At 47.6% G+C, this 22,956-nt stretch overlaps 1 protein-coding gene across 4 annotated transcripts; it reads left to right on the top strand.

Annotated features, from left to right (window-relative positions):
• The first annotated feature begins 2,899 nt into the window (after positions 1 to 2,899).
• Positions 2,900 to 22,477, top strand: LOC310670551 (zinc finger protein RFP-like). 4 transcript variants are annotated; one of them, XM_083426066.1, is made up of 8 exons: positions 2,912 to 3,375; positions 3,866 to 3,961; positions 5,103 to 5,333; positions 6,398 to 6,420; positions 7,238 to 7,356; positions 11,321 to 11,353; positions 20,239 to 20,268; positions 21,687 to 22,477. In XM_083426066.1, the coding sequence occupies exons 1-8, from the start codon at positions 2,950 to 2,952 to the stop codon at positions 22,205 to 22,207; spliced, it is 1,479 nt and encodes a 492-aa protein (XP_083282192.1). In that variant the 5' UTR covers positions 2,912 to 2,949; the 3' UTR covers positions 22,208 to 22,477. The 4 variants fall into 4 exon arrangements, with proteins under 4 accessions (XP_083282194.1, XP_083282192.1, XP_083282193.1 ...); XM_083426067.1 differs by lacking the exon at positions 11,321 to 11,353 and adding an exon at positions 9,168 to 9,200 and having other exon boundaries at positions 2,922 to 3,375; XM_083426068.1 differs by lacking the exon at positions 20,239 to 20,268 and having other exon boundaries at positions 2,900 to 3,375.
• The last annotated feature ends 479 nt before the right edge of the window (positions 22,478 to 22,956 follow it).

Below are 22,956 nucleotides of genomic sequence, written 5' to 3'. Positions count from 1 at the left end.
GATTTTTGTGTTGCATGGTGTGCTGCTGGCCATGATGTTTGATCTGATGGTGAGTTTGGGCTGATCTAGTGCAAAAATCATGAGGATTCATGAGGATCCGTGCTTCAAAACCACGTTTTTGGGCCACAGAGTGGCCAGGAAGCCGTGGATCCGTGTTTTTTGTGGTGCAGTCTGTGCCCCTGGACATTATGTGTGATTTGACGGTGAGTTTGGGTTGGCCCAATGCAAAAAGCATGAGGATTCATGAGGATCCGTGCTTCAAAACCACGTTTTTGGGCCACGGAGTGGCCAGGAAGCCGTGGATCCGTGATTTTTGTGGTGCAGTCTGTGCCCCTGGACATGATGTGTGATTTGATGGTGAGTTTGGGTTGGCCCAATGCAAAAAGCATGAGGATTCATGAGGATCCGTGCTTCAAAACCACGTTTTTGGGCCACGGAGTGGCCAGGAAGCCGTGGATCCGTGATTTTTTTGGTGCAGTCTGTGCCCCTGGACATGATGTGTGATTTGACGGTGAGTTTGGGTTGGCCCAATGCAAAAAGCATGAGGATTCATGAGGATCCGTGCTTCAAAACCACGTTTTTGGGCCACGGAGTGGCCAGGAAGCCGTGGATCCGTGATTTTTTTGGTGCAGTCTGTGCCCCTGGACATGATCTTTGATCTGATGGTGACTTTGGGATGATCTAGTGGAAAAATCATGAGGATCCATGAGGATCCGTGTTTTTTAACCATGTTTTTGCGCCCCTGCGCCCCCCCGAAACAGTGGATGCGTGATTTTTTTGATGCTTTCTACAGAGTAAGACATGGTCTACAGTATCATGGTGGTTTTATTTAATTTGAATGAAAAAATCATATGAATTCACGAGGATCCGTGTAGATCCGCCTTTTACCTTTTTCCATCCCGGGCCTCCTGATGCCTGAGTGCCAGACAGGTAGCCCTTCCAGAAATAACAAACTCAGATGAAGACAAAAGGGTGTGATTAACTTGGCTGGGAAACAGGGAAATGCAAATATCTCTCTTGTTACATTTGATGGGTGTTTGGTGGAGGGCAAGGAGAACCATGGGGCAGGGTCCAGGATGCTCAGATTACTGCCACCAGACCTCCCCTTTCATGATGTAACCATGATGTATTAGTAATGTAGTTTGGGGGGGGGGATGTAACATGGGGATTAGCAGCTAATAAAAGTTTGGGGGCTCTTTTGTGGGGGCTTCCATCTTGTTCCACCTTGTGGCAGGTGGGAGTCCTGTCACAACAGTCTTCAATAAAGACCAAGCCTACTGGCTGCTGTTTTGCTCTGGTATTCCTGGCTGGTGTCCTTGTTTTTTGTCCAAGGGAGCCCTCCGATTTCTCTGTGAACAGAAGAGACCCCCGAGGGTCATCTAGTCCAACCCCCTGAAATGCAGGAAGTTCAACTAAAGCTTACTGAACTGAATGAGTAGCTCAGTTGATAGAGCGGGAGACTCTTAATCACAGGGTTGTGGGTTCGAGTCCCGTGTTGGGCAAGAAGATTCCTGCATTGCAGGGGGTTGAGCTAGATGACCCTTGGGGTCCCTTCCAAATCTACAATTCTGTGAGCCACCCAAGAACTCCATTAACCTCCACCCGCAGAACTACAGTTCCCAGGGTCCCGGGGAGAAAGAGTGGGACTTCTGCTTTGCCCCAAAGGACCCTCTTGCTGCCGCCCCCTCCTCATGTTGCCAAACTGCAACCTGGATGGCTTTAAAAGTGGATTAGGCAAATTCATGGGGGCTACCAATGGCTACTGGCCATGATGGCTGTGCTCTGCCTCTGCGGTTGGAGGCAGAGATGCTTCTGAATACCCTGAATCCAGGTTGCTGGGATCTGCAGGAGGGGCTCTTGCGCTTCGATCGCAGCTGCAGACTTCCCGTTGGGCATCTGCTTGGCTGCAGTGAGAACAGGATGCCACAAGGTGTGACTGGAAAGTTGGGTCACAGAAATCAAACACCACTTTTCTGGGCACAGCCCAGGAGGAAGGAGCGGAACCACTTCATAACAGTGCCCCCAGCTCCCAGCCCCACCAGACGGTCCAGAAGGATGTTATGGTCGATGGTATCAAAGGCCGCTGAGAGATCCAGCAGAACTAGGAAACAGCTCTCACCTTTGTCCCTAGCCCGCCGGAGATCATCAACCAGCGCGACCAAGGCAGTTTCAGTCCCATGATGAGACCTGAATCCCGACTGGAAGGGATCCAAATGGTCCGCTTCTTCCAAGCGTGCCTGGAGTTGTTCAGCAACCACTCGCTCAATCACCTTGCCCAAGAATGGAAGGTTTGAGACTGGGTTGAGTTGGCCCTGTTGGCAGCATCTAAAGATGTTTTTTTTAAGAAGCGGTTTGATAACCGCCTCTTTCAGCGGGTCTGGGAAGGCTCCCTCACAGAGAGAAGCATTCACTGGTTTGAACATTTGACAGGTTTTCATTATTTTCTCCTTTTGCAAGACAGCGGGTACATTTTACACTTAAAAATTTACATTTAGTTCAGAGATACAAAGTTACATTCAGTAGGGAGACAACATAAAAGTAAAATTAAAGAAACAACATTAGTACAGAGACGGTGAACACAATTATAATATCTCACTGTGGGTGGAAAAGGAAGCAATACAGCAGACTAGACCGTGGTTTTGAGCATCACAGGGAGCAATGCAGGGGGGCAGACAAGTGGGGAGACTTTTCTGATAGCAAATATTTATTCCCTTATTGATACAGAGGAAAAGAAACCTTTATTCAACTCAAAATTCTTACAACACAATCAAAAAGCATTCTCTGCTCCTTGAGAAAACATTCAGGAACTGCAAAGCACTGGAGACATATTAGTTTTAAAAAATAAAATAAAGATCATGTGATCACTGAGTCATTTCCAGGAAGGGAAACTCCCAGTAGCTGAAAAGGGAGAAAACGAAACTTAACTCGGATCTTTCGTGCGAGGGAGCCATGGCTGCTGCAGGGGGTCACGTCAAGAATCTTTGTGACGAAGTCACTTGCTCCATCTGCCTGGATTACTTCAAGGATCCAGTGACCATCCCAGAGTGTGGGCACAACTTCTGCCGATCCTGCTTGATCCAGTGCTGGGGGGAATCAGAGGCAGAGGCTTCCTGCCCTCAGTGCAGAGAACGAGTCCAGAGAAGGAGCCTCGTCTCCAACAGGCAACTGGCTAATGTGGCAGAAATAGCCCAGAATCTCAGCCTTCAAGAGGGAAAAGAGGAAGGAGGGAAAGGAGGAGTCTGCGAGGATCACCAGGAGCCCCTGAAGCTCTTTTGCAAGGAGGATGAAGCCCCCATCTGTGTGGTGTGTGACAGATCAAAGGAGCACAAAAACCACGAGGTGATTCCTCTGAAGGAGGCTTTGGAGGAATACAAGGTAGGAGATCCCTGGATCTTGAGGGGGAGAAATAGCTGGGGATTCTTCTTGGGAGGTTTCCTTTTTTTATTCTCAGCTCCAAAGTAGGCATGGCATGAATTCATCATTGTTTATTATGTTAAAAGCAGCCCAGGGGGAGCCTGAGGGCTCCTGGGATGACTGAGAAGAGGGAGTTGAAGTCTTTCTCTCTTCCAGGGGGACAAAGGTATCTCCCTTGATATCCCTGAGAAGCATCTGCAAAGACTAGATGGAAGTCTGTAAGCAAGGGGTGACCTAAATGGGTCCCTGAGACCCACAGGGATGCCACAGAAAAAAGGTAGCTGGTCCAGGGAGCCAGGGACCCAAAAAGGTTGAAAACCTCTGGACTTTTATTTCCTCCAGTAAACTACTTTGCTATTATAGCAAGGCCACTGGGCGCAAGAAGCCAGCATACTATTCACCTCCTCTCTCTGTGTCTCAATCAAACCTGAGTTTTTCCTTTTCTCTTTAGGAAGAGATCTGTCGCCGCCTGGAGATTCTGAGGAAAGAGAGAGAGGAAATTCTGGCCTATCAAGCAGCCCTGGACAAGGAAAGCAAAGACCTCCTTGTAAGTGTCTCTCTTGTTACTAGGGAGGGAACAAGCACTTGAAGAATCGAGTCAGGACTGAGGAGGGGTGGGGAAATCTGCCCATTTCAGCTTCTCCCCATTTCTCCTTTTTCCATATCACTGTTTATTAATTTATCATTCTGAAAATGAATCAGATGTTAGGGTGGCTACCTCCTTTTATAAATATTTTGAAATGTACTTTACCTTCATAAATACATTTTTTGTGAACATTACCTGGCTTGTTCAACCTTGAAAAATTCAGAGGTGTGAATTTCAAAAGATTGCTATGTTTCATTCTCCATATTTTTTCAGCAATAGTAAATTACGGTAGGTAAATTCACTTTTGAATGCAGCTAATTTGAGTTTATTTTCCATTGTCATTTATTATATGAATAGCAGCGAAGGAGAAGCCTGAGGACTTGTGAGCTGAGAGGGTTGAAGCAGGTCAATCCAAATCCTGACTATTTAGGATTCCTGGTGTCCCTATTTTATATCCCTCCTAAAAGAATAGACACGGCCATCTGATTAAAGTTAACATAAAACTAGCTTACTTACAATCATCCAGTTCACAATGAGATTCCTGAAGGCAGACTTCATTTACAGAACAACATATAACTTTGTGAATTATCCCATAATAGAAATAGTCTCAAGTGACCGCGACTGAGCAGTCACTTCTCCTAACTCTTAGGAACACACAATGGAGAAGACACGGAGCAGAACATGGAGGCCGTGTGCTTCTCTCCCAAGAACAGGCCACACTCACATTCACTCACATGCAAAGGAAGTCTGTCTCAGCTCCGGAGGAACTAGCAAGTTTTCTCCTGAGTGATACAAAGCATTCCCCAGCATGTGCATTGTAGGACTGATGTATTTGACTGCAATATGTTTTTACATCCCACATATCCATGGCTAGAAAACAAATGCTCCTTCCTTTAGGCTGTAGCCCTCTGCGAAATAGAAGTCAACAGAAACAGCAATGGAGAGGGCCTCCCCTCAAAATAAAGGTTTACTTCTTTAGCCACTGAAGGTTTCCTGTCTCTGAAAAATCAGAAGTGTCCTCCCTGTGGAATTCTCACAATACTCTTCCTGATGTTTTGAAGGCTGAGCACCTTCCACACCCAGACCTCCTCTTTTCTTGCAGAAATTAACAGAAACGGAGAGGCTGAAGGCCGTGGAGAAGTTCAGAGAACTGCGCCAGTTCCTGGAAGAACAAGAAAAACGTCTGCTGAATGATGTGGAAGAGGTGGAGAAGGAGATTGCAGGGAGAAGGGATGAGCAGCTGGCCAGACTCTCCAGGAAACTCTCCTCTCTTGAGAGGATCATCCAGGAGATGGAGGAGAAGAGTCAGCAGCCAGCAAGTGAACTCCTGCAGGTAAGATGGTGGCAGGAACAGCCCAAGGTTTCAGGAAAAGGCTGCCCCTTTCATGTATGCAAGGAGTGCAGGGGCTGAGTTGATGGAGCCTCTAGTCAGGTTTGTAATGGACAGGAAGACCCAAGACACCTGGGAAGCTTAATTCACCTGAATGCAGACTAGAGATTTGTCTGTATTCTTGATGGAACAGGAGCTGATCTGCTTTTTGCTGGTTATTTGTCTCCGAATGCCTTTCAGCTGTGGGGGCTTCGTCTAGGATGCGTTCAGGCCTCCTTCCGACATGAGCCAGTCTCTTGACCAAGCTTCTCTTCCCGTTCCCTCCACAACTTCTGGGTTGATCCCCTTCCCCATGGATACAGATCGGCCCAAAATGGTGCTCAGTCACAGTGAGGAAAGTGCAATACAGAGGGACTCATCCAGACTGCTGCTTATCCCACCCCTTTCCTCCAGGAAAACCCACTGTTTACTGCTGAATTAGAGCAAACCTCAGCCAGGTTTTCTCCGGATTGACGTTTGCTTTGATGTTGCACTAAGGAGCAGGTTTTTCCTGAGATAAAGCGGCAGGGCGAAGACAAAACCACTTGGACTCGTGGTTTTTTTTTACTTCCAGGTGGAAAATAGAATTTGAAAATTGGGGACTTCTATGGAAGACAGTTTAGGACAGTGCCCTGGTAGAATTATCCTGTAGGCTTACTTACATCTGAATTGCACAATGCAAACTGAATTAAAGTTACTAAATTATAATCTAAGACTAGAGATGGTGTGAATCGTCTCTTGAACCCACAAATGTGAAATTTCCCTAAAATGCTGGTGGATTTTCATAAAGATTTTAAACAATAATGGCAAACTGATGTGGAAATGTGGAGAACTTGATATCGGAACAATTAAGTTTTTAAGACTGGAAAAATAAAAGCTGTGAGAAACCAAAACTGGCTGATTCCGCCATTCTTACCCAAAACCTTGGCGTGTGCCAGGCAGACTGACATCCGAGGCGCAGGGTCTGAGGGGATCTTCCTAGTGTGGCCTGTGGTGTGCAGTGAATTCCCTTCTCTTTTCCCCTCTAGGATGTGAGAAGGACCTTGCAGAGGTAAGTGGATCTGGCTCATTTCCATTAGCATCACTCTTTGAAGCTGAGATGCAAGAACCTCAGACATGGCCCTCCAGGGGCTGCAGGGGGGAGACTGTAGGACTCACTTTCTGTTCATGGACTTTTTGGTAATTTCAAACATCTAGAAGAGAAAGTCCCAAAGATGCTTGGGAAGAGCTTAGGACATATTTCAATGCCCAACAGAAGCCCCTCAACTCTGGTAACTCAGCCCCTTTGAGGCACTGAGGGAGGGAAGGTCTGTTGGTCTAGAATGGGTGGGTTCTTTTTCTTGGGAGTGTGAGAGGCTGAAGGTGGTCTTGAGTGGGAGGTGAAAGTCTAGTTGTTTGATGCCTCTGGAGGGAGAGTCCAATGGGACATGGAGTTGTGGCCTTCCTGGGTGAGAGAGGGGGTGAAGGGAGGGTGGAGGTTGCTCTCCTTGACCACTGGGCAGCTTTGGACATCACTCACATCCTCTGGAGAAGCTCAGGGAGGGAGGGATTGCAGGCATTCCACCTCAGGGGTTCGGCTCTTAAGTCCTGGGACCTTCCCAGAAAGTTGTTAGGGGGCAGCATCGTTGGAAACCATGGGAGCCCTCCGGTGGTGTCACTTGGGGTTACATCTTGTCCCTTGTGCTGTCTAGCATCCTTACGAAGCCACTGACAGCTGTCCTCAGGGGTTTTGGACTGAGGTCTCATCTGTGGTGGAAATAAACCTGTTGGGAAATAAACTTCCACTTTGTTCATTTTATTGAAATCACCTGCAATAATTAGGGAGATGGGGCCACAATGGGGCCATTCATTGTTTTCCTTTTCACCAGGTATGAGGAAAGAGAGAGTCCAGAGAAGCCACTGGCTTTCCCTCCAGAGCTGAGGAACAGGATCTTGGAATCCTGTGATCTAAATCAGCTTGTGGAGGATACAATGAAACAATGGAAAGGTAATGAAAAATGGCTGCCAGGATTTCACACTGGGAATTCTGTTACTTCTTCAGAACTGAACACGCCAGGCTCTTACTGCATGGAATTGAGTAACCCCAGGATACCTTCCTTCTTGGTGCTCCAGCCTTCATTTCCTGTCCCCCAGAATGGCCCATGTATATTGTGACGCTGGATCCTGTAAAGAAAGCCTGAACCAGAGTGTAGAGCAAAGTCAGGATTTTTTCCTCCCATGTGCATCTGTTTACAGTTATACAGAACCTCCTTTTCCTTGTGGTTCCCTGTCTGCACAATCTGGGGTTGTCCTTTTGGAGGTTCTTCTGCTCTGAATGGAGTCAAAGGGCATGAAGAAGCCCCCAGTTCCCCCTCTGCCTCCTGCTCAGGCTTCTTTCTCAGCCGTGGGGCCAAGGCCTGAGCCGTCTCCTCCTCAGACGTCCCCCTGCAGCTGCCATATCTAGGGCTTCAGCCTTCAAGATCTCCTGAGAGTTCCCCCATTGAGAGAGGAAGCAAGAGCACATGAGCCCCAAAGGGCACAATTATGCTTGTGAAGAACCTTAAAGATTTGTAGAAGGTTTGTGAGGAAGGGTTTCCTTTCGCATGAGAGCTCTGCCAATCCTTCCTCATCAAACTTTCCTTCTCCTTATATTTCACAATTTTGGCTTTAATGATTCCCCCCACCACTTTACTTGGGGAAGATGTTAAGGCTGCCTCCATCTCCCCTCTTCCTCCTTTTACGGGATTCCTATTGCTCTGCCTCCCCTCCAGTCCAAGAATGTAGAGCCTAATTTCAGGGACAAAGTTCAGAGGCCAGCAGGATTCATGCTGAATATTTTTATTCTCTTATTTGTAAGCTTGCTTTATGATTGCTGAGGGGTTTTTTTTGGTTTTTTTAAAATTATCAAAAACATGTCATCCTCATTCCCTCCCCCCCTCCATTTCCCCCCCTCCCTCCCACCCGGACTTCCCTCAGCTCCTCTCTCCGGTTTTCCAACACATATTATTCTCTGCATCTTATAAAATGGTAAAGATCCTTAAGCTATCTATCTATTATGTTAACAATAAAAAAAAAGTGTATGTTTATTCAAAACCTGCCAAGCAGTCCAGTTCATTTTGTTGTTTCTTTAAATACTTTGTAAAAGGTTCCCATTCTTCTTTAAAGTCACAGTTGTCCTTATCACGCAGTTTGGATGTTAGCTTCCCTTGCCACTGTTCTTTTGTCGGGGTTTATTCATTCTTCCATCCTTGTGCTATTAAGACTCTTGCCGCCGTTGTCACATACATAAGTATGTTCTTCATTTTCCTTGGCAGTCTCTACCTACAATCCCTAACAAAAATGCTTCTGGCTTTTTTACAAATGTTAATTTGAACATTTTCTTCAACTCATTATACATCATTTCCCAATTTTAAAAAAAATTCTCTACAATCCCACCACATGTGATAAAAAGTCCCTTCTTTTTCCCTGCATTTCTAGCATATATTTGACCCAGTTTTGTACATTTTTGCAATCTGTACTGGTGTAATGTACCATCTATACATCATTTTCATGTAGTTTTCTTTTAAAAGGGAACAACCTGTAAATTTTAAATCTGTTTTCCACAATCTTTCCCAATCTTCGTACTATGATTGCTGAATTTTAAAGCTTTAGTTATTTTCATAGATGCTTCCTATGATTTTCATGTTTATAATTATTTTATGTACAATTTAATTAATACTTAATAATTGTACTTGAATTTAAGGATGTTACTTTTGTATGGAGATTTATTTCTGGTGGAAGAGTGTTGCCCTTACACTTTATATCTTTTTGCTTCCTCAGATGCTCTGTTATACAGAAAACCAATTCAGAAAGGTAAATTTCCTGGGGAGGAACAATTTGACAGGAGGGGTGGGGACTGATTTTTCATAAGTATGTTCTTCATTTTCCTTGGCAGGGCTCTACCTACAATCCCTAACAAAAATGCTTCTGGCTTTTTTTACAAATGTTAATTTGAACATTTTCTTCAACTCATTATACAGTGGTGCCTCGCAAGACGAAATTAATTCGTTCCACGAGTTTTTTCGTCTAGCGAATTTTTCGTCTTGCGAAGCACGGTTTCCCATAGGAATGCATTGAAAATCAATTAATGCATTCCTATGGTCAAAAAAAGTCGGAACAGAGCCAAATTTGGTACAAGAACAGTTTATTAAGTGCTCTTTAAAGTCACACATACTGTAAAGAGCATTTAATTTATTTTTTTTAAAAAAATGGCAGTTTGTCCCAATGGTCACAGCAAATCAGAAAAATGCAGAAAAACCTGCAAAAGCTTCCAGATTCTTGCAAACCCCTTCTCAACAACTCCCTGAACCACCCACCAGCCACCCTCCACACAGAAATCCAAAGCCTGATTTTTTTTTTTAAAAAATGGCATTTTGCCCCATTGGTCACAGCAAGTCAGAAAAATGCAGAAACCCCCCCACAAACTTCCAGATTCCTGCAAACCCCTTCTCAACAACTCCCTGAACCACACCCCAGCCACCCTCCACACGGAAATCCAAAGCCTGATTTTTTTTTTTTCAAAAAAGGCAGTTTGCCCCAATGGTCACAGCAAATCAGAAAAATGCAGAAAAACCTGCAAAAGCTTCCAGATTCCTGCAAACCCCTTCTCAACAGTTCCCTGAACCCCCCCAGCCACCCACCACTCAGAAATCCAAAGCCTGGAATTTTTTTTTTCAAAAAATGCAGTTTGCCCCAATGGTCACAGCAAATCAGAAAAAATCAGAAAAAATCAGAACCCCCCCCACAACCTTCCAGATTCCTGCCTGCAAACCCCTTCTCAACAGTTCCCTGAACCCCCCCCCCCCAGCCACCCACCACTCAGAAATCCAAAGCCTGGAAAAACTTTTTCAAAAAATGCAGTTTGCCCCAATGGTCACAGCAAATCAGAAAAAAATCAGAAAAAAACCCACAAGCTTCCAGATTCTTACAAACCCCTTCTCAACAATTCCCTGAACCCCCCAGCCACCCTCCACTCAGAAATCCAAAGCCAGACAATTTTTTTTTTTTAAAAAAAGGCAGTTTGCCCCAATGGTCCCAAAAAATCAGAAAAAATCAGGAAAAACCCCCCACAAGCTTCCAGATTCTTGCAGACCCTTCCCCAACACCAAGTCCTTCAATTCCTAACACCCCAACCCAAAATCCAAAAACCCCAAAAAAGTTTTAAAAAGTTTTAAAAGTTTAACTTACCAAATGGCTGCAAAAGAAGTTCTGGAAAATCTTCAAAAAATCACAGAAGTCTTCAAAAATCGCAGAAATTGCAAAAAAGGCTACCACACCGCGTTCTATGAGTTGCTCCTCGAAGTCAAGTCGCAACTGCACCTCTTGAAGCAATGCACCCTGGGTTTTAACAGTTTTAAGAAACAGGAAACAAACTTGCAAGACGTTTTCGTCTTGCGAAGCAAGCCTATAGGGAAATTCGTCTTGCGAAGCACCTCTGAAAACGGAAAACCCTTTCGTCTTGCGGGTTTTTCGTCTTGCGAGGAATTCGTCTTCCGGGGCACCACTGTACATCATTTCCCAATTTTTAAAAAAATTCTCTACAATCCCACCACATGTGATAAAAAGTCCCTTCTTTTTCCTTGCATTTCTAGCATATATTTGACCCAGTTTTGTACATTTTTGCAATCTGTACTGGTGTAATGTACCATCTATACAGCATTTTCATGTAGTTTTCTTTTAAAAGGGAACAACCTGTAAATTTTAAATCTGTTTTCCACAATCTTTCCCAATCTTCGTACTATGATTGCTGAGTTTTAAAGCTTTAGTTATTTTCATAGATTCTTCCTATGATTTTCATGTTTATAATTATTTTTTGTACAATTTAATTAATACTTAATAATTGTACTTGAATTTAAGGATGTTACTTTTGTATGGAGATTTATTTCAGGTGGAAGAGTGTTGCCCTTACACTTTATATCTTTTTGCTTCCTCAGATGCTCTGTTATACAGAAAACAGATTCAGAAAGGTAAATTTCCAGGGGAGGAACAATTTGACAGGAGGGGTGGGGACTGAGGGGTGGGTCCTCTAGTGGTGTTTGGGTTATTTCCATGTCCTATGAATGAACTGGGAGGGAGGTTGAAGGCTTGGATTGGGGGCAGAGCTTGTCCCTGCCAAGAACCTGCACACCTGTCAGAGTTCCTTTCCTGCCAATAGACTATTATCCTGCTTTCCCCCTTAATTTTATCGATTTTGCTTTCTTTCATAAAATATATACTGCTTGTTTGTAGGGAAAAGCCTCAGAGCCATGCAATATATTACAAAACCCCTTAGGGAGGATCCTGCAGGGTCAGTCCAATGTCCATCTTGTCGAGTTCTCATGTATAAGGAATAAGTGTGTTAAGAAGGGCACTCGCAAGCACCCAGTCCCTCCTCCACCTCCTGCCAGGCTGGTCTCCCAGCAGCAGAGCCAAGGCCTGAGCCGCCTCTTCCTCAGAGTTTCAACCTCACCAGCCATTTCTCGTGCTTCAGCCATCCCCATCTCCTCAGAGTTCCCCCAGTTCTTAGGAGATCAGCCCCATTCCAGGAGGGAGAACTTCCCATTGCACAAGACTCTTGCAATTACAGGGTAAAGCTCTGCCGATTCCTCCTCTGCTTGGAAATTCCAGTTTCAACAGCTTTTCCCCACCAGTTTACTTGGGGCAGATGTTAAACCTTCCTCCAGCCCTCCAGTTCAGATCCCCATTTCATTTGTCGATTTTGAATGATTGTATTTTTTCATTTCCTAGCATGGTTTACCATTTCTGATTTTCCCATATAATCATGGAATAGCAGAGTTTGAAAGGATCCCAAAGATCATCTAGTCCAGCCCCCTGCAATGCAGGAATCACAGCTAAACACGTTACCGTATTTTTCGCTCTATTGGATGCACCCAACCATAGGACGCACCTTGTTGGTTTTTTTTAAATAATAGTTTTTCATTAAGTTTTCCATTTTAACAATCCAATCAAATCCCATTAAATATTCCTGTCAGGGAACTGCCATCGGAGGAGGAGGAGGAGCTGAGAAGGCTCCAGGATGATGGCAGAGAAGCCTCCAGCAGAAGGAGGGGTAGCCCGCAAGCTGGGGAAGGAAATCAGCGTAGCACCAGTGGAGAAGGGGAGGAGATAGAGGAAGCGGAGAGGTGGCTCCAAGACTCTGCGCCAGAGACAAGCGGAGAAGGAACCAGTACTCCCTTGCCAGCTCCCACATTGCGAAGGAAGCTGTCACGTAGGGAGAGAGGGAGGAGACTGGGAGTAAAGGAGTTCTTATGTTGGAGAAGGTTTAAGAAACGCCCACTGACGGATTCTGCCAGTGACTGAGGCAGCCACGGAGTAGAGGCTGCTCTGTCAGAAAGGGGTTCAGCCATGCCAGACCACCAGGAGTGAAGGCAATTTACGCACAAGCAATCCCCAGAACCATAACAGCAATCCGTCAGTCCCTTACGTTGCTTGTGCGCGGCGTGGAGGAGACATAGCATGAGCGTGACCAAGGGAGCCGGAGCCCCAGAGGGCGCAGCTGGAGGACAGAGTCTGCTAGAGAGAAACCGAGACTTGGAACAGCATATAGCTCTCCTAACGGCGAGGCTGGATGAGAGGCGCGCTCAGGATGCACAGGTCAGACCTACTCCCATCGCCAGGAAGGTACCTGGGTTGATGCAGAAATTTGGGGGGGACCCCCAGGACTATAATGCGTTCAGAACAGAAATAGAATATGCCCTAGATCTGCAGCATGCTGATTTCGCAGACGACTCAGAGAGGGTCGCTTACGTGGTGGGGCACCTTCAGGGCGGGGCTAGAGACTGGATTAGGCCCCTTATGGCCACGCAGAATGCTGCCCTGAAGGATCTCGGGAAGTTCTTCCAAGCCATGGATGCTATGTATTCAAATGAAATAGCACAAAGCGTGACTAGGAGAGAGTTGATGAAATGCAAGCAGGGAAGCCAATCAGTCCGGGAATATTGGTCACGCTTTGCGATGTTAATTCACCGTCTTGGGTGGTCGCTAGAGGCGGAGCCGGTTCAAATGCTGTTTGAGGAGGGCCTTTCGAGCAGCGTCAGGGACGAACTGTCAAGGGCGCCCCGTCCCCAGAACATGGATCAACTAACTAAAGCTGTGCTTGCCATTGGAGTTCGTCAGGAAGCGCGCGCCCAGGAGAAGCGCGAGGGAAAGGGAGGGGAACGTTGCCTTGACTACCGCATTCCTGACATACCAGGAGAGTTTTCCCAGCCTGGGGAACCGATGGAAGTGGACGGGGGGAGGGCCAGCAGCATTTTGAAGCCCAGGGAAGGTCGGAAGAGAGATTGGAAGGCGGGGAAAAAATGCTTTCTTTGCCAGCAGCCAGGGCACTTTGCCCGAGTCTGTCCTCAGAGGAAACCATGGCCAGGAATGGCTGGAACTGCTGCCAGTGGGGAGGAACAGCCAGAGCCTGAGCAGACCCCGGGAAACGGGAGAGCCTGGCTGCCCAGCAAAAGAGAGGGCAGCCAGGCAAACGACCAATAAAAGTTCCCCAACCTGAGCCCCCCAGAGCAGCCATAGCCGTTGAAGTGGTACTAGAACTCCCAAACGGGTACCCAGTCAAGGTGGAAGGGTTGCTGGATTCAGGCAGCTCCTGCAACTTCTTCAGCAGGGATTTTGCCCTAGAGCACCAACTCCATTTATTACCTTTGGACTTTCCCTTGCAAGTAAGCACCATAGATGGGAGGGAGCTTCTGGGAGGTGAAGTGACACACCAGACCCCCCCCCCCGATGCGAATGAGGGTGTGCACACAGAAACCATTGCCTTCCATGTGGCCACGCTAGCGGGACCTCCAATCATACTGGGAATGAGCTGGCTAGCCCTGCATGACCCAGTTGTGTCTTGGCACCAGCAGTCAGTCACTTTTGGATCTACGTACTGCGTGGAGCACTGTTTGGGGGGAGAAAACCCCCGAATGACGGTGGCCAGGGTGGCTGGGCTGGCAGTGGGAACAAAAGGGGAGGTGCCAAGATAATATGCCGACCTAAGGGAGGTATTCAGCGAGAAAGAGGCGGACAAACTACCCCCCCACCGGCCCTTTGACTGCCAAATCAACCTGGTGCCTGGGGCGCAATTACCAGCGGGAAAATTGTATGCCATGTCTGACAAGGAGATGGAGGAGTTGAGGCAGTTTATTGACAAGAATCTGAAGAGAGGGTTCATAAGAGAATCAAAGGCGGTAGGGGGCAGTCCAGTGTTCTTTGTGGACAAAAAGGGAACAAACCAGCCCAGATTAATTGTGGACTATAGGTCGTTGAACCTTGTGTCTGAACCAGTGACCTTCCCCATGCCCAGAATTGACGACATTTTAACGCAAGTGAGGTGGGGAAATTTTTTTACCAAACTGGATCTCCGGGGAGCATACAATCTGATTAGAATAAGGGAAGGGGACGAATGGAAAACCACAATGTTCACCCCCTTGGGGGCCTTTGAGTACTTAGTTATGCCTTTTGGATTACAATCAGGCTCCGCCTGCTTTCAAGCATTTATGCACCACGTGCTGGGTCCCCTGCTGTTCAAGAATTGTGTGGCTTTCCTGGATGACGTTTTAATCTATTCGGACAATGAGGAGCAACATGTCAGGGACGTCCGGGAAGTGCTAAAGAGACTGCATAAGCATCAGCTGTGGGTTAAGCTGGAAAAGTGCCAGTTCCATGCCAGAGAAGTCGAATTTCTGGGGTACCGGTTGTCGGACAAGGGGCTGGCCATGGACCCGAGCAAGGTGCAGGTGGTGCTGGAGTGGAAGGCACCCAAAACCCGGAAAGACGTGCAGAGGTTCCTGGGGTTCAGTAACTTCTACAGGAAGTTCATCAAGAACTTCGCCCACCTGACAGCGCCAATCACCGATTGCCTCAGCAGCAAGAAGAAATTCGTCTGGACAGAAAGCGCCCAGCGGTCCTTTGAAAGGCTGAAGGAGGCATTCGCCTCGGAGGAGCAGCTTCTGCATGTGGACCTGACAAAGCCCATGAGGTTGGAAACCGACGCGTCCGGCCGAGCCATTGGAGCGGTCCTTCTCTTAAGGGGAGGGGCCGAAGAGGAGTGGAGACCGTGTGCATTTTTCTCAAGGAAGTTGAGCAAATCGGAGCAGAACTATACCGTATATGACCGAGAACTGCTGGCAATCTATGCGGCGTTCCGACGGTGGAGACATCTATTGATAGGGGCGCAACACAAGATTCAGGTCTGCACTGACCACAAGAACTTAGAATACTGGAGGACAGCGCGAGTACTCAACCAGAGACAGATTCGATGGGCGCAGGAATTCTCCAAGTTTTCCTTTGAAATTCGGTATATACCGGGGAAGGAAAACATACGAGCAGATGCACTCTCCCGTAAGCCGGAGTACATGGACACAGAGGGACCCCCTGAGACACGACATGTCATCCCCGAGGACCGGTGGGTGTGCGGGGGAGCGTTGGTGGGTAAAAGGGAGCTGGAGGAACTGACTCGAAATGACGAGTTCGCCCAAACAAAAATCGGAGAACTCCGAGAAGGAAGGGAGAACCCAGGGGGGTTTGAAGAAAAGGGAGGGTTGTTGTACTACAGGGGAGCTATGTATGTTCCAGGGGAAAACCTAAGGGGAAGGGTGCTCAAGCAACTCCATGACAACCCCACGGCGGGTCATTTTGGACAGCACAAGACCATGCTGCTGGTCACCCGGGACTTCTGGTGGCCAAGGGTAAGGGAAGACGTACGGGAATATGTGCGGGGGTGCGACCGCTGTCAAAGGGCCAAGGGAGAGAGGGCGGCTCCGGCAGGGTTACTGGAACCCTTGCCCACACCAGGAAAACCCTGGGAGGTGGTGTCCATTGATTTCATGACGGATTTGCCCAAGTCCAGGGGGAAAACAGCAGTCTTGGTGGTAGTCGATCTCCTGACCAAGATGTGCCATTTCATAGCCTGCTCCCACGCAGTAACAGCAGAGGAAACGGCCAAGTTGTTTGTGGAACATGTCTTCAGACTGCATGGCGCTCCCACGAGGGTCATCTCCAATCGCGGGAAACAGTTTACTTCCCGGTTCTGGAGGAAGCTCATGAGCTTGTTGCAGGTCGAGGTGGGGTTCTCGACGGCACGACACCCAGAAACCAACGGGCAGGCAGAAAGAGCAAACGGGATCCTCCAACAATACCTGTGGTGCTACGTAGGGGAAAGGGAGAACGATTGGGTAGAGAAGTTGGCGCTGGCGGAGTTTGCATATAACAACGCCGAGCATGTATCCACAGGTATGAGCCCATTCATGGCCAACTATGGGTGCCACCCCAGGGCCTTCCCAGGGAGGGGGGAGGAAGGATGGAGTGTACCAGCGGCGGAACAGTTCGTAGAAGAAATGGAGGCCTTGCATCAACAACTCAGATGGAATTTGGAGCAGGCGAAGGAGGTGTACAAAAGGGAAGCCGATAAGCACCGCAGGGAAGGCGAAACCATACAGGTGGGAGACAGGGTGTGGTTGTCAACCAAAGGGTTACCCCTAAAGGGAGGATGCAAAAAATTGCAACCAAGGAGACTGGGGCCTTTCGAGGTAACACAGCAGGTGAACCTGGTAGCATTCAAACTCAAACTGCCCAACAGCATGAAAATACACCCTGTGTTCCATAGGTCTCTACTCTCGCTGTACAGGGAGGGGCGGGAGTTTCCAGGGCAGAGGGGAAGGAGCACCAACCACCCGCAGGTGGAGGAAAGGGAACACCAAATGCGAGCTATGGAAATACTCGATTCCAGGTGGCGAGGCCGCCAGGTGGAGTATTTGGTAGCCTGGGAAGGGGAACCCGAGTCAGAGAACACGTGGGTCCCGGCAGAGGCAGTCGAGGATGAGTACCTTGTGGAAGAGTTCCACCACCTGTTCCCGAGGAAACCCAAACCGCCAGTGAGGTTCTGGGAGGAGGAGTTTGGCACCACCGACGACGAGGAGGACTTCGTCGGCTTCCCGGCCTCCGGGGAGGAGGGAGGGGGGGTGTCCGAAGAAGAAGAAGCTAACTGGGGGGTTCCACCCACAGAGAGGTGCAGAGGTGGGTGGGAAGCAGGGTTTGAATCATCGGGGGATGACGACAGCTCCTTTTGGGGATTCCCCGCATCGTCGGCCGAGAATAGTGACGAGGGTAGGTCAAAAGGTCGGGACGGGGGTGGAGGGGGTCCTGGGGGGGAGGTGGATGTCAGGGAACTGCCATCGGAGGAGGAGGAGGAGCTGAGAAGGCTCCAGGATGATGGCAGAGAAGCCTCCAGCAGAAGGAGGGGTAGCCTGCAAGCTGGGGAAGGAAATCAGCGTAGCACCAGTGGAGAAGGGGAGGAGATAGAGGAAGCGGAGAGGTGGCTCCAAGACTCTGCGCCAGAGACAAGCGGAGAAGGAACCAGTACTCCCTTGCCAGCTCCCACATTGCGAAGGAAGCTGTCACGTAGGGAGAGAGGGAGGAGACTGGGAGTAAAGGAGTTCTTATGTTGGAGAAGGTTTAAGAAACGCCCACTGACGGATTCTGCCAGCGACTGAGGCAGCCACGGAGTAGAGGCTGCTCTGTCAGAAAGGGGTTCGGCCATGCCAGACCACCAGGAGTGAAGGCAATTTACGCACAAGCAATCCCCAGAACCATAACAATTCCAAATTGTACAAATACATATAAAGTTCAAATATTTTGCCAAATTTTAAATTTTTGTTGGGGGTTCCCATGCTTCAAGTTCAGTGGGGTCCAATCATCTTATATTTCTACTGCCTTAAGTTCCCAATAGTCCTTTCTTTCAATCTTCCTGCTGTTATCCTTCTTTCTTTCATAGCCTCTGAGTCGTGCAATAATATGCTTCTGTGTGAACTTTGTGTGACTGTCCTTTTTTTTTTTTTTTTGCAGCTGGTAAGTCTTTTACTTGCAGTATGTCCTCACACACTGGTGTTTATGCCGAATCCATCCAAAAGTCCTTCTCTGGTGGCAGACACCATCTTTTCCCAGTTCCGATGAAATAAAATCTAGGCATTTGCTCATTAATTTTCTCAGACAGGTTGCACCAAACATTAGTCTTTCCAGGGGAGGTTTGCGAAGTCGGACTTGAAGTACAAATATGATAACAAAGTAAGAGCTCGCCTCCCCCTCTGACTAATAATCTCTGCAACTCAGTCTCATAATGGCAGATCCCGATTAAATATTGCATCACAGGAGAGTCATTTACCTTCTTCCAAGTATTTAAAATAACAAAGGCTTCAGTTAGTATTATTATTTCCACACAGTTTATATTTTCCGATCTCACTTGCTATAGGTAGTGTAGACGGTTCTTCTGGGGGGGGCGTTGTTAGGTGGTATTGTAGTAGGAAAAGTTTTATCCCCCCCTTTCCGTTCCGTTCCAACATACCGGCTTAGATGTTATTCTTTGATGTTATCTTCTTCCTTCTGTCACTCTTAGCACTTCAGTGTCTGTAGTTGGCAGATTAATTACCCTTTCTTCGCCCAAAGCATGTACAATCTTAAATCCAATTTTTGACCTTAAGAAATGGAACTGGGAGCGCTCACGAAGACAGTGTCCAGGAGATCCGAGCTCTCTTGAGGGCTTTCCATCCAGTGCCCCCACCCCCTCCTTCTTTACGAACTTGGGGGTGGTTTGTGGGCAGCCGCGGATGAGACTGCATCTTCCCTTCCACCGGGAAGAATTTGGGAGGCTGATTACTCCCATCTCAGCCTCTAAATTACCTTTTGTGAGCTGGAGAGATGGTATTGTCGGCCATTATTTTAGAGAGGGAGAACAAGAAAAAAATTCTCCCGCTCTCTGCTCAGCGCCCCTTCAGCGAAGCCGCAGGAGAAACAGAACCCCTTCTATTTCTCCTCCCGCTTGGCTGAAGGGGCGCTGCGCAGCTCTTCCCTCTCTGCTGAAGCCAGGAGAGTCTTGCTCTCCAGGCTTCAGCGAAAGCAATGCGAAGCCTCTGGAGCGTGGAGGAAGCGCTCCCTCTGCGCTTCAGAGGCTTGGCGTTGCTATTGCTGAAGCCAAGAAGCCTGCATTCGCTCCATAGGACGCACACACATTTCCCCTTGATTATTGGAGGGGAAAAAGTGCGTCCTATAGAGCGAAAAATATGGTAGTTGTTTTAATTCCTTAGGCCTAGTGATATTGCATTCTCAGGAATAATCTTTTGGACAATAGTTAACATCACTACTTAGGCATCTAGATCAAGGGAAGTAATAGTGCCACTGTATTCTGCTCTGGTCAGACCTCACCTGGAGTACTGTGTCCAGTTCTGGGCACCACAGTTCAAGAAGGACACTGACAAACTGGAACGTGTCCAGAGGAGGGCAACCAAAATGGTCAAAGGCCTGGAAACGATGCCTTATGAGGAACGGCTAAGGGAGCTGGGCATGTTTAGCCTGGAGAAGAGGAGGTTAAGGGGGGATATGATAGCCATGTTCAAATATATAAAAGGATGTCACATAGAGGAGGGAGAAAGGTTGTTTTCTGCTGCTCCAGAGAAGCGGACACGGAGCAATGGATCCAAACTACAAGAAAGAAGATTCCACCTAAACATTAGGAAGAACTTCCTGACAGTAAGAGCTGTTCGACAGTGGAATTTGCTGCCAAGGAGTGTGGTGGAGTTTCCTTCTTTGGAGGTCTTTAAGCAGAGGCTTGACAACCATATGTCAGCAGTGCTCTGATGGTGTTTCCTGCTTGGCAGGGGGTTGGACTCGATGGCCCTTGTGGTCTCTTCCAACTCTATGATTCTATGATTCTAGGCTTACAGCTGTTGTCTTTGCAATTATGTGTTCTATGATTTAATCTTTTGCTTGAAATAAGGAAACAACAGATGCTATGTTATGGTGATGTTTTTTTTAAAAAAATTATTTTTAAGCTACTGCATTGTAGCCTGTTAAGCCTGTCTTTTTGCTTCCTCAGATGTTCAGTCATTCAGAAATCTTCAGAGAGGTAAATCTTCACATGGAGACCCCAATTCACGGGGGGGGGGGCGGGACTAGAGTTTCATGGGGGTCAAGAGTCTCTTCTGTACAGCTTGACTCTGGCCCTGCTGTTTGTACCACAAAGGCAGAGAGGGTGGACTTGAAGGTGCAGAAGCGGGGGGGGGGGGGGGGGAGAAAAACTGCCCAGAAGGATCAGACAGAGGAGGGAAGAGTTTCATTCCTGCCTAGAGAGAGTTGGGTTGCTTTTCCATGTGACCTTTTTCTCAGACAGGTCCTCTATTTTCATGATTAAAATTTCTCCCCTGGGCGGATTTTTAAAATTTGGCAAAATGTCTCAAGTTGCTTGGTTTGGTTTACAGTAACCCGTGAAAAAATTTCTAGTGCATTAGACTCAGATCTAAGGAACCCAGCTAAGCTAGCCTAGAGCAGAGAATCGCAACAGAGCAGCATCTTCAGCTGGCCACATCCTGTATAAAACCCTTCTCTTGTGGCTGAACTAAAAGGACTCCGGCTCAGCTGCAAGATCTTGGAGAAGGAGTCTGGGAGGGCAAGAGTTAACACCCCCCGCCCTTAAGGAGAGTCCATATGTACGGAGACCCCTCACTTGCCTGTCATGTCTGTCTAAGCTCCTAACTGGTAACTTTTTGAGTTATTCCCTCTTCCCTCCATGGAACTCGTCTTATGTTATATATTACATCCAAAAGAGAAGCATGGAATAAGCTGTCCTTTGTAAAATTGCTGTGCCTCCTGCCTTTTATTTTCCCCCGACTTCCAAGATGGTGGGGAGGAAGGCAAAGAGAGGCCAAGTGGGTGAGAGCGATGGAGAGCAGGAATAAACAGGCTCCCAATTTAACACAATTTTCACTTGTAGGCACGAGGCCCAGAACGTGACCCCCGCGAAAGTGAGGGGAGACCTATATGTGGTTTTATATTGTATTTTTATGCTGTGAACCACCCTGAGACCTATGGATGAAGGGCAGTATGCAAATTTAAAATTATTATTATTATTACTACGGGGGGTCCTCATATCCCAGCCCAACCCAGAGCTCCCTAAAGGCCAATCCTCTCCTGCCTCCTCCAATTCTCCTCTCTTTCCCCTTAGATAACACAGAAGAGATGAGTAAAAGGGTTCCTGGGTGGTTTTTCCTCTTAGAAAATGCCTGGGTTGAGAGGAGGGCAGGCACAATACACATCGGATATAAGAAAGTGAAGGGAACTGATTTAAAAACCATCAAGGAAGATATTTATTCTGATGAGAGTCTGCAAGGAGGAGTTTCAGTCTAGCATGCGATGCAAAGAAATCCCCTTGATCTGAAAGGGAATCTGGTGGTTTGGGGTGTTATTTATTTATTCATCAAGGTGTCCATTTCTGTCTCTCAGCTGACTCTGCCTATTCTTCTCTTTCCCTCATCTTCTCCCCAACAGCAAACGTCACTCTGGATCCAGACACAGCCCATCCCAAACTCATCCTGTCCAAGGATGGGAAAAGCCTGAGATGGGGAGACAAACCTCAAGCCCTGCCTGATAATCCTGAGAGATTCAGTGACTGGCCTTGTGTGTTGGGACGTGAGGGATTCACAGCAGGCAGACATTTCTGGGAAGTCAATGTGGGAAGTGGGGAAGATTGGGCTTTGGGGGTCGCCAGGCAGTCTGTGGAGAGAAAGGGCCTCTTCCCCTTAAGGCCTGAGGAGGGGATCTGGGCTTTGGAGAAGTCGGGAGGGGAGTACTGGGCCTGGACATCCCATTTTCCTTCTCCTCTGCCCCTGAGGGAGAAGCCCAGGAGGATCCGGGTGACTCTGGACTATGAAGGGGGACGTGTGTCTTTTTCTGACGCTGACTCAGGATCCGAACTCTACATGTTCTTAGGAGCCTCGTTCTCTGGAGAGACCCTCCTCCCTTTCTTTCGTCTGAGGGGAAATAATAAAACCCACCTCATGATCTCCTGAGGAGACTAAATCTGCCTCTCAGGCCCAGCAGGAGTTTCTCTCCAGACCAGAGTGACTGACATAAAAACCATTTACCCGCCAAGAGCAGGTTGGGCAGTTTTCCAAGGGCCCTTTGAGAGAATTCATTCTAGTCAAAATCAGCAGAAATAACCAAACAAAAATGGGTTGCTCTTGCTTTGCATTTTCTTTCCTTTTCCCAGAATTCCCTCTGCAGCTTCTTAAAGTGACAGTCACACTTTTAGGAGTCCTAATAAATTTCCTCACCTTCAATCTTGTTTTCCTTTTGAGATGCCTGATTTGGCAGAGGACGAGACTCTTAATCCCAGGGTTGTGGGTCTGAGCCCCACGTTGGGCAAATGTTTCCTGCACTGCAGGGGGTGGGAATAGATGACCCTCAGGGTCCCTCACAACTCTGCAATTCTAGGAAACCTTCCTCTCCCCACAAGACCTTATGCAGCTGTTAAAATGCATGCATCATTGGATTAATAGATGACCAAAAATTGAACCCCTTGACCCATGTCACGCAGGATAGCTCCTTGCTCTGGAGACCTCAGACGGGAAGAGAAAGAAAAAGAAATTGAACAGGGCATCATCTTCAAATGGCCTCTGCAAATACAGCCTCGCCATCTCCACACGTTGTCAGAAGTAAACCTTATTGCATTGAGTGGGACTTCTGCCCAGTTAAATGTGTTTTGAGTGGATGCATTAACGTTCCTTATTTACAGGCCGGATTCTGTCTATCGGGGGCA

Source organism: Podarcis tiliguerta (assembly GCF_965153285.1).
Source record: "Podarcis tiliguerta genome assembly, chromosome: 2".
Classification (NCBI taxonomy): domain Eukaryota; kingdom Metazoa; phylum Chordata; class Lepidosauria; order Squamata; family Lacertidae; genus Podarcis; species Podarcis tiliguerta.
Note: the sequence above shows the minus strand (reverse complement) of the source record. Positions and strands in the feature narration are given on the sequence as shown.

Excerpts from the sequence above, each read along its gene's own strand:
- LOC310670551 (XM_083426066.1), top strand. The coding sequence starts at position 2,950 with ATGGCTGCTGCAGGGGGTCACGTCAAGAATCTTTGTGACGAAGTCACT. Across the intron at positions 5,334-6,397 it reads CAGCAAGTGAACTCCTGCAG|GATGTGAGAAGGACCTTGCA; the intron begins GTAAGATGGTGG and ends TTTCCCCTCTAG. Across the intron at positions 6,421-7,237 it reads GTGAGAAGGACCTTGCAGAG|GTATGAGGAAAGAGAGAGTC; the intron begins GTAAGTGGATCT and ends CCTTTTCACCAG.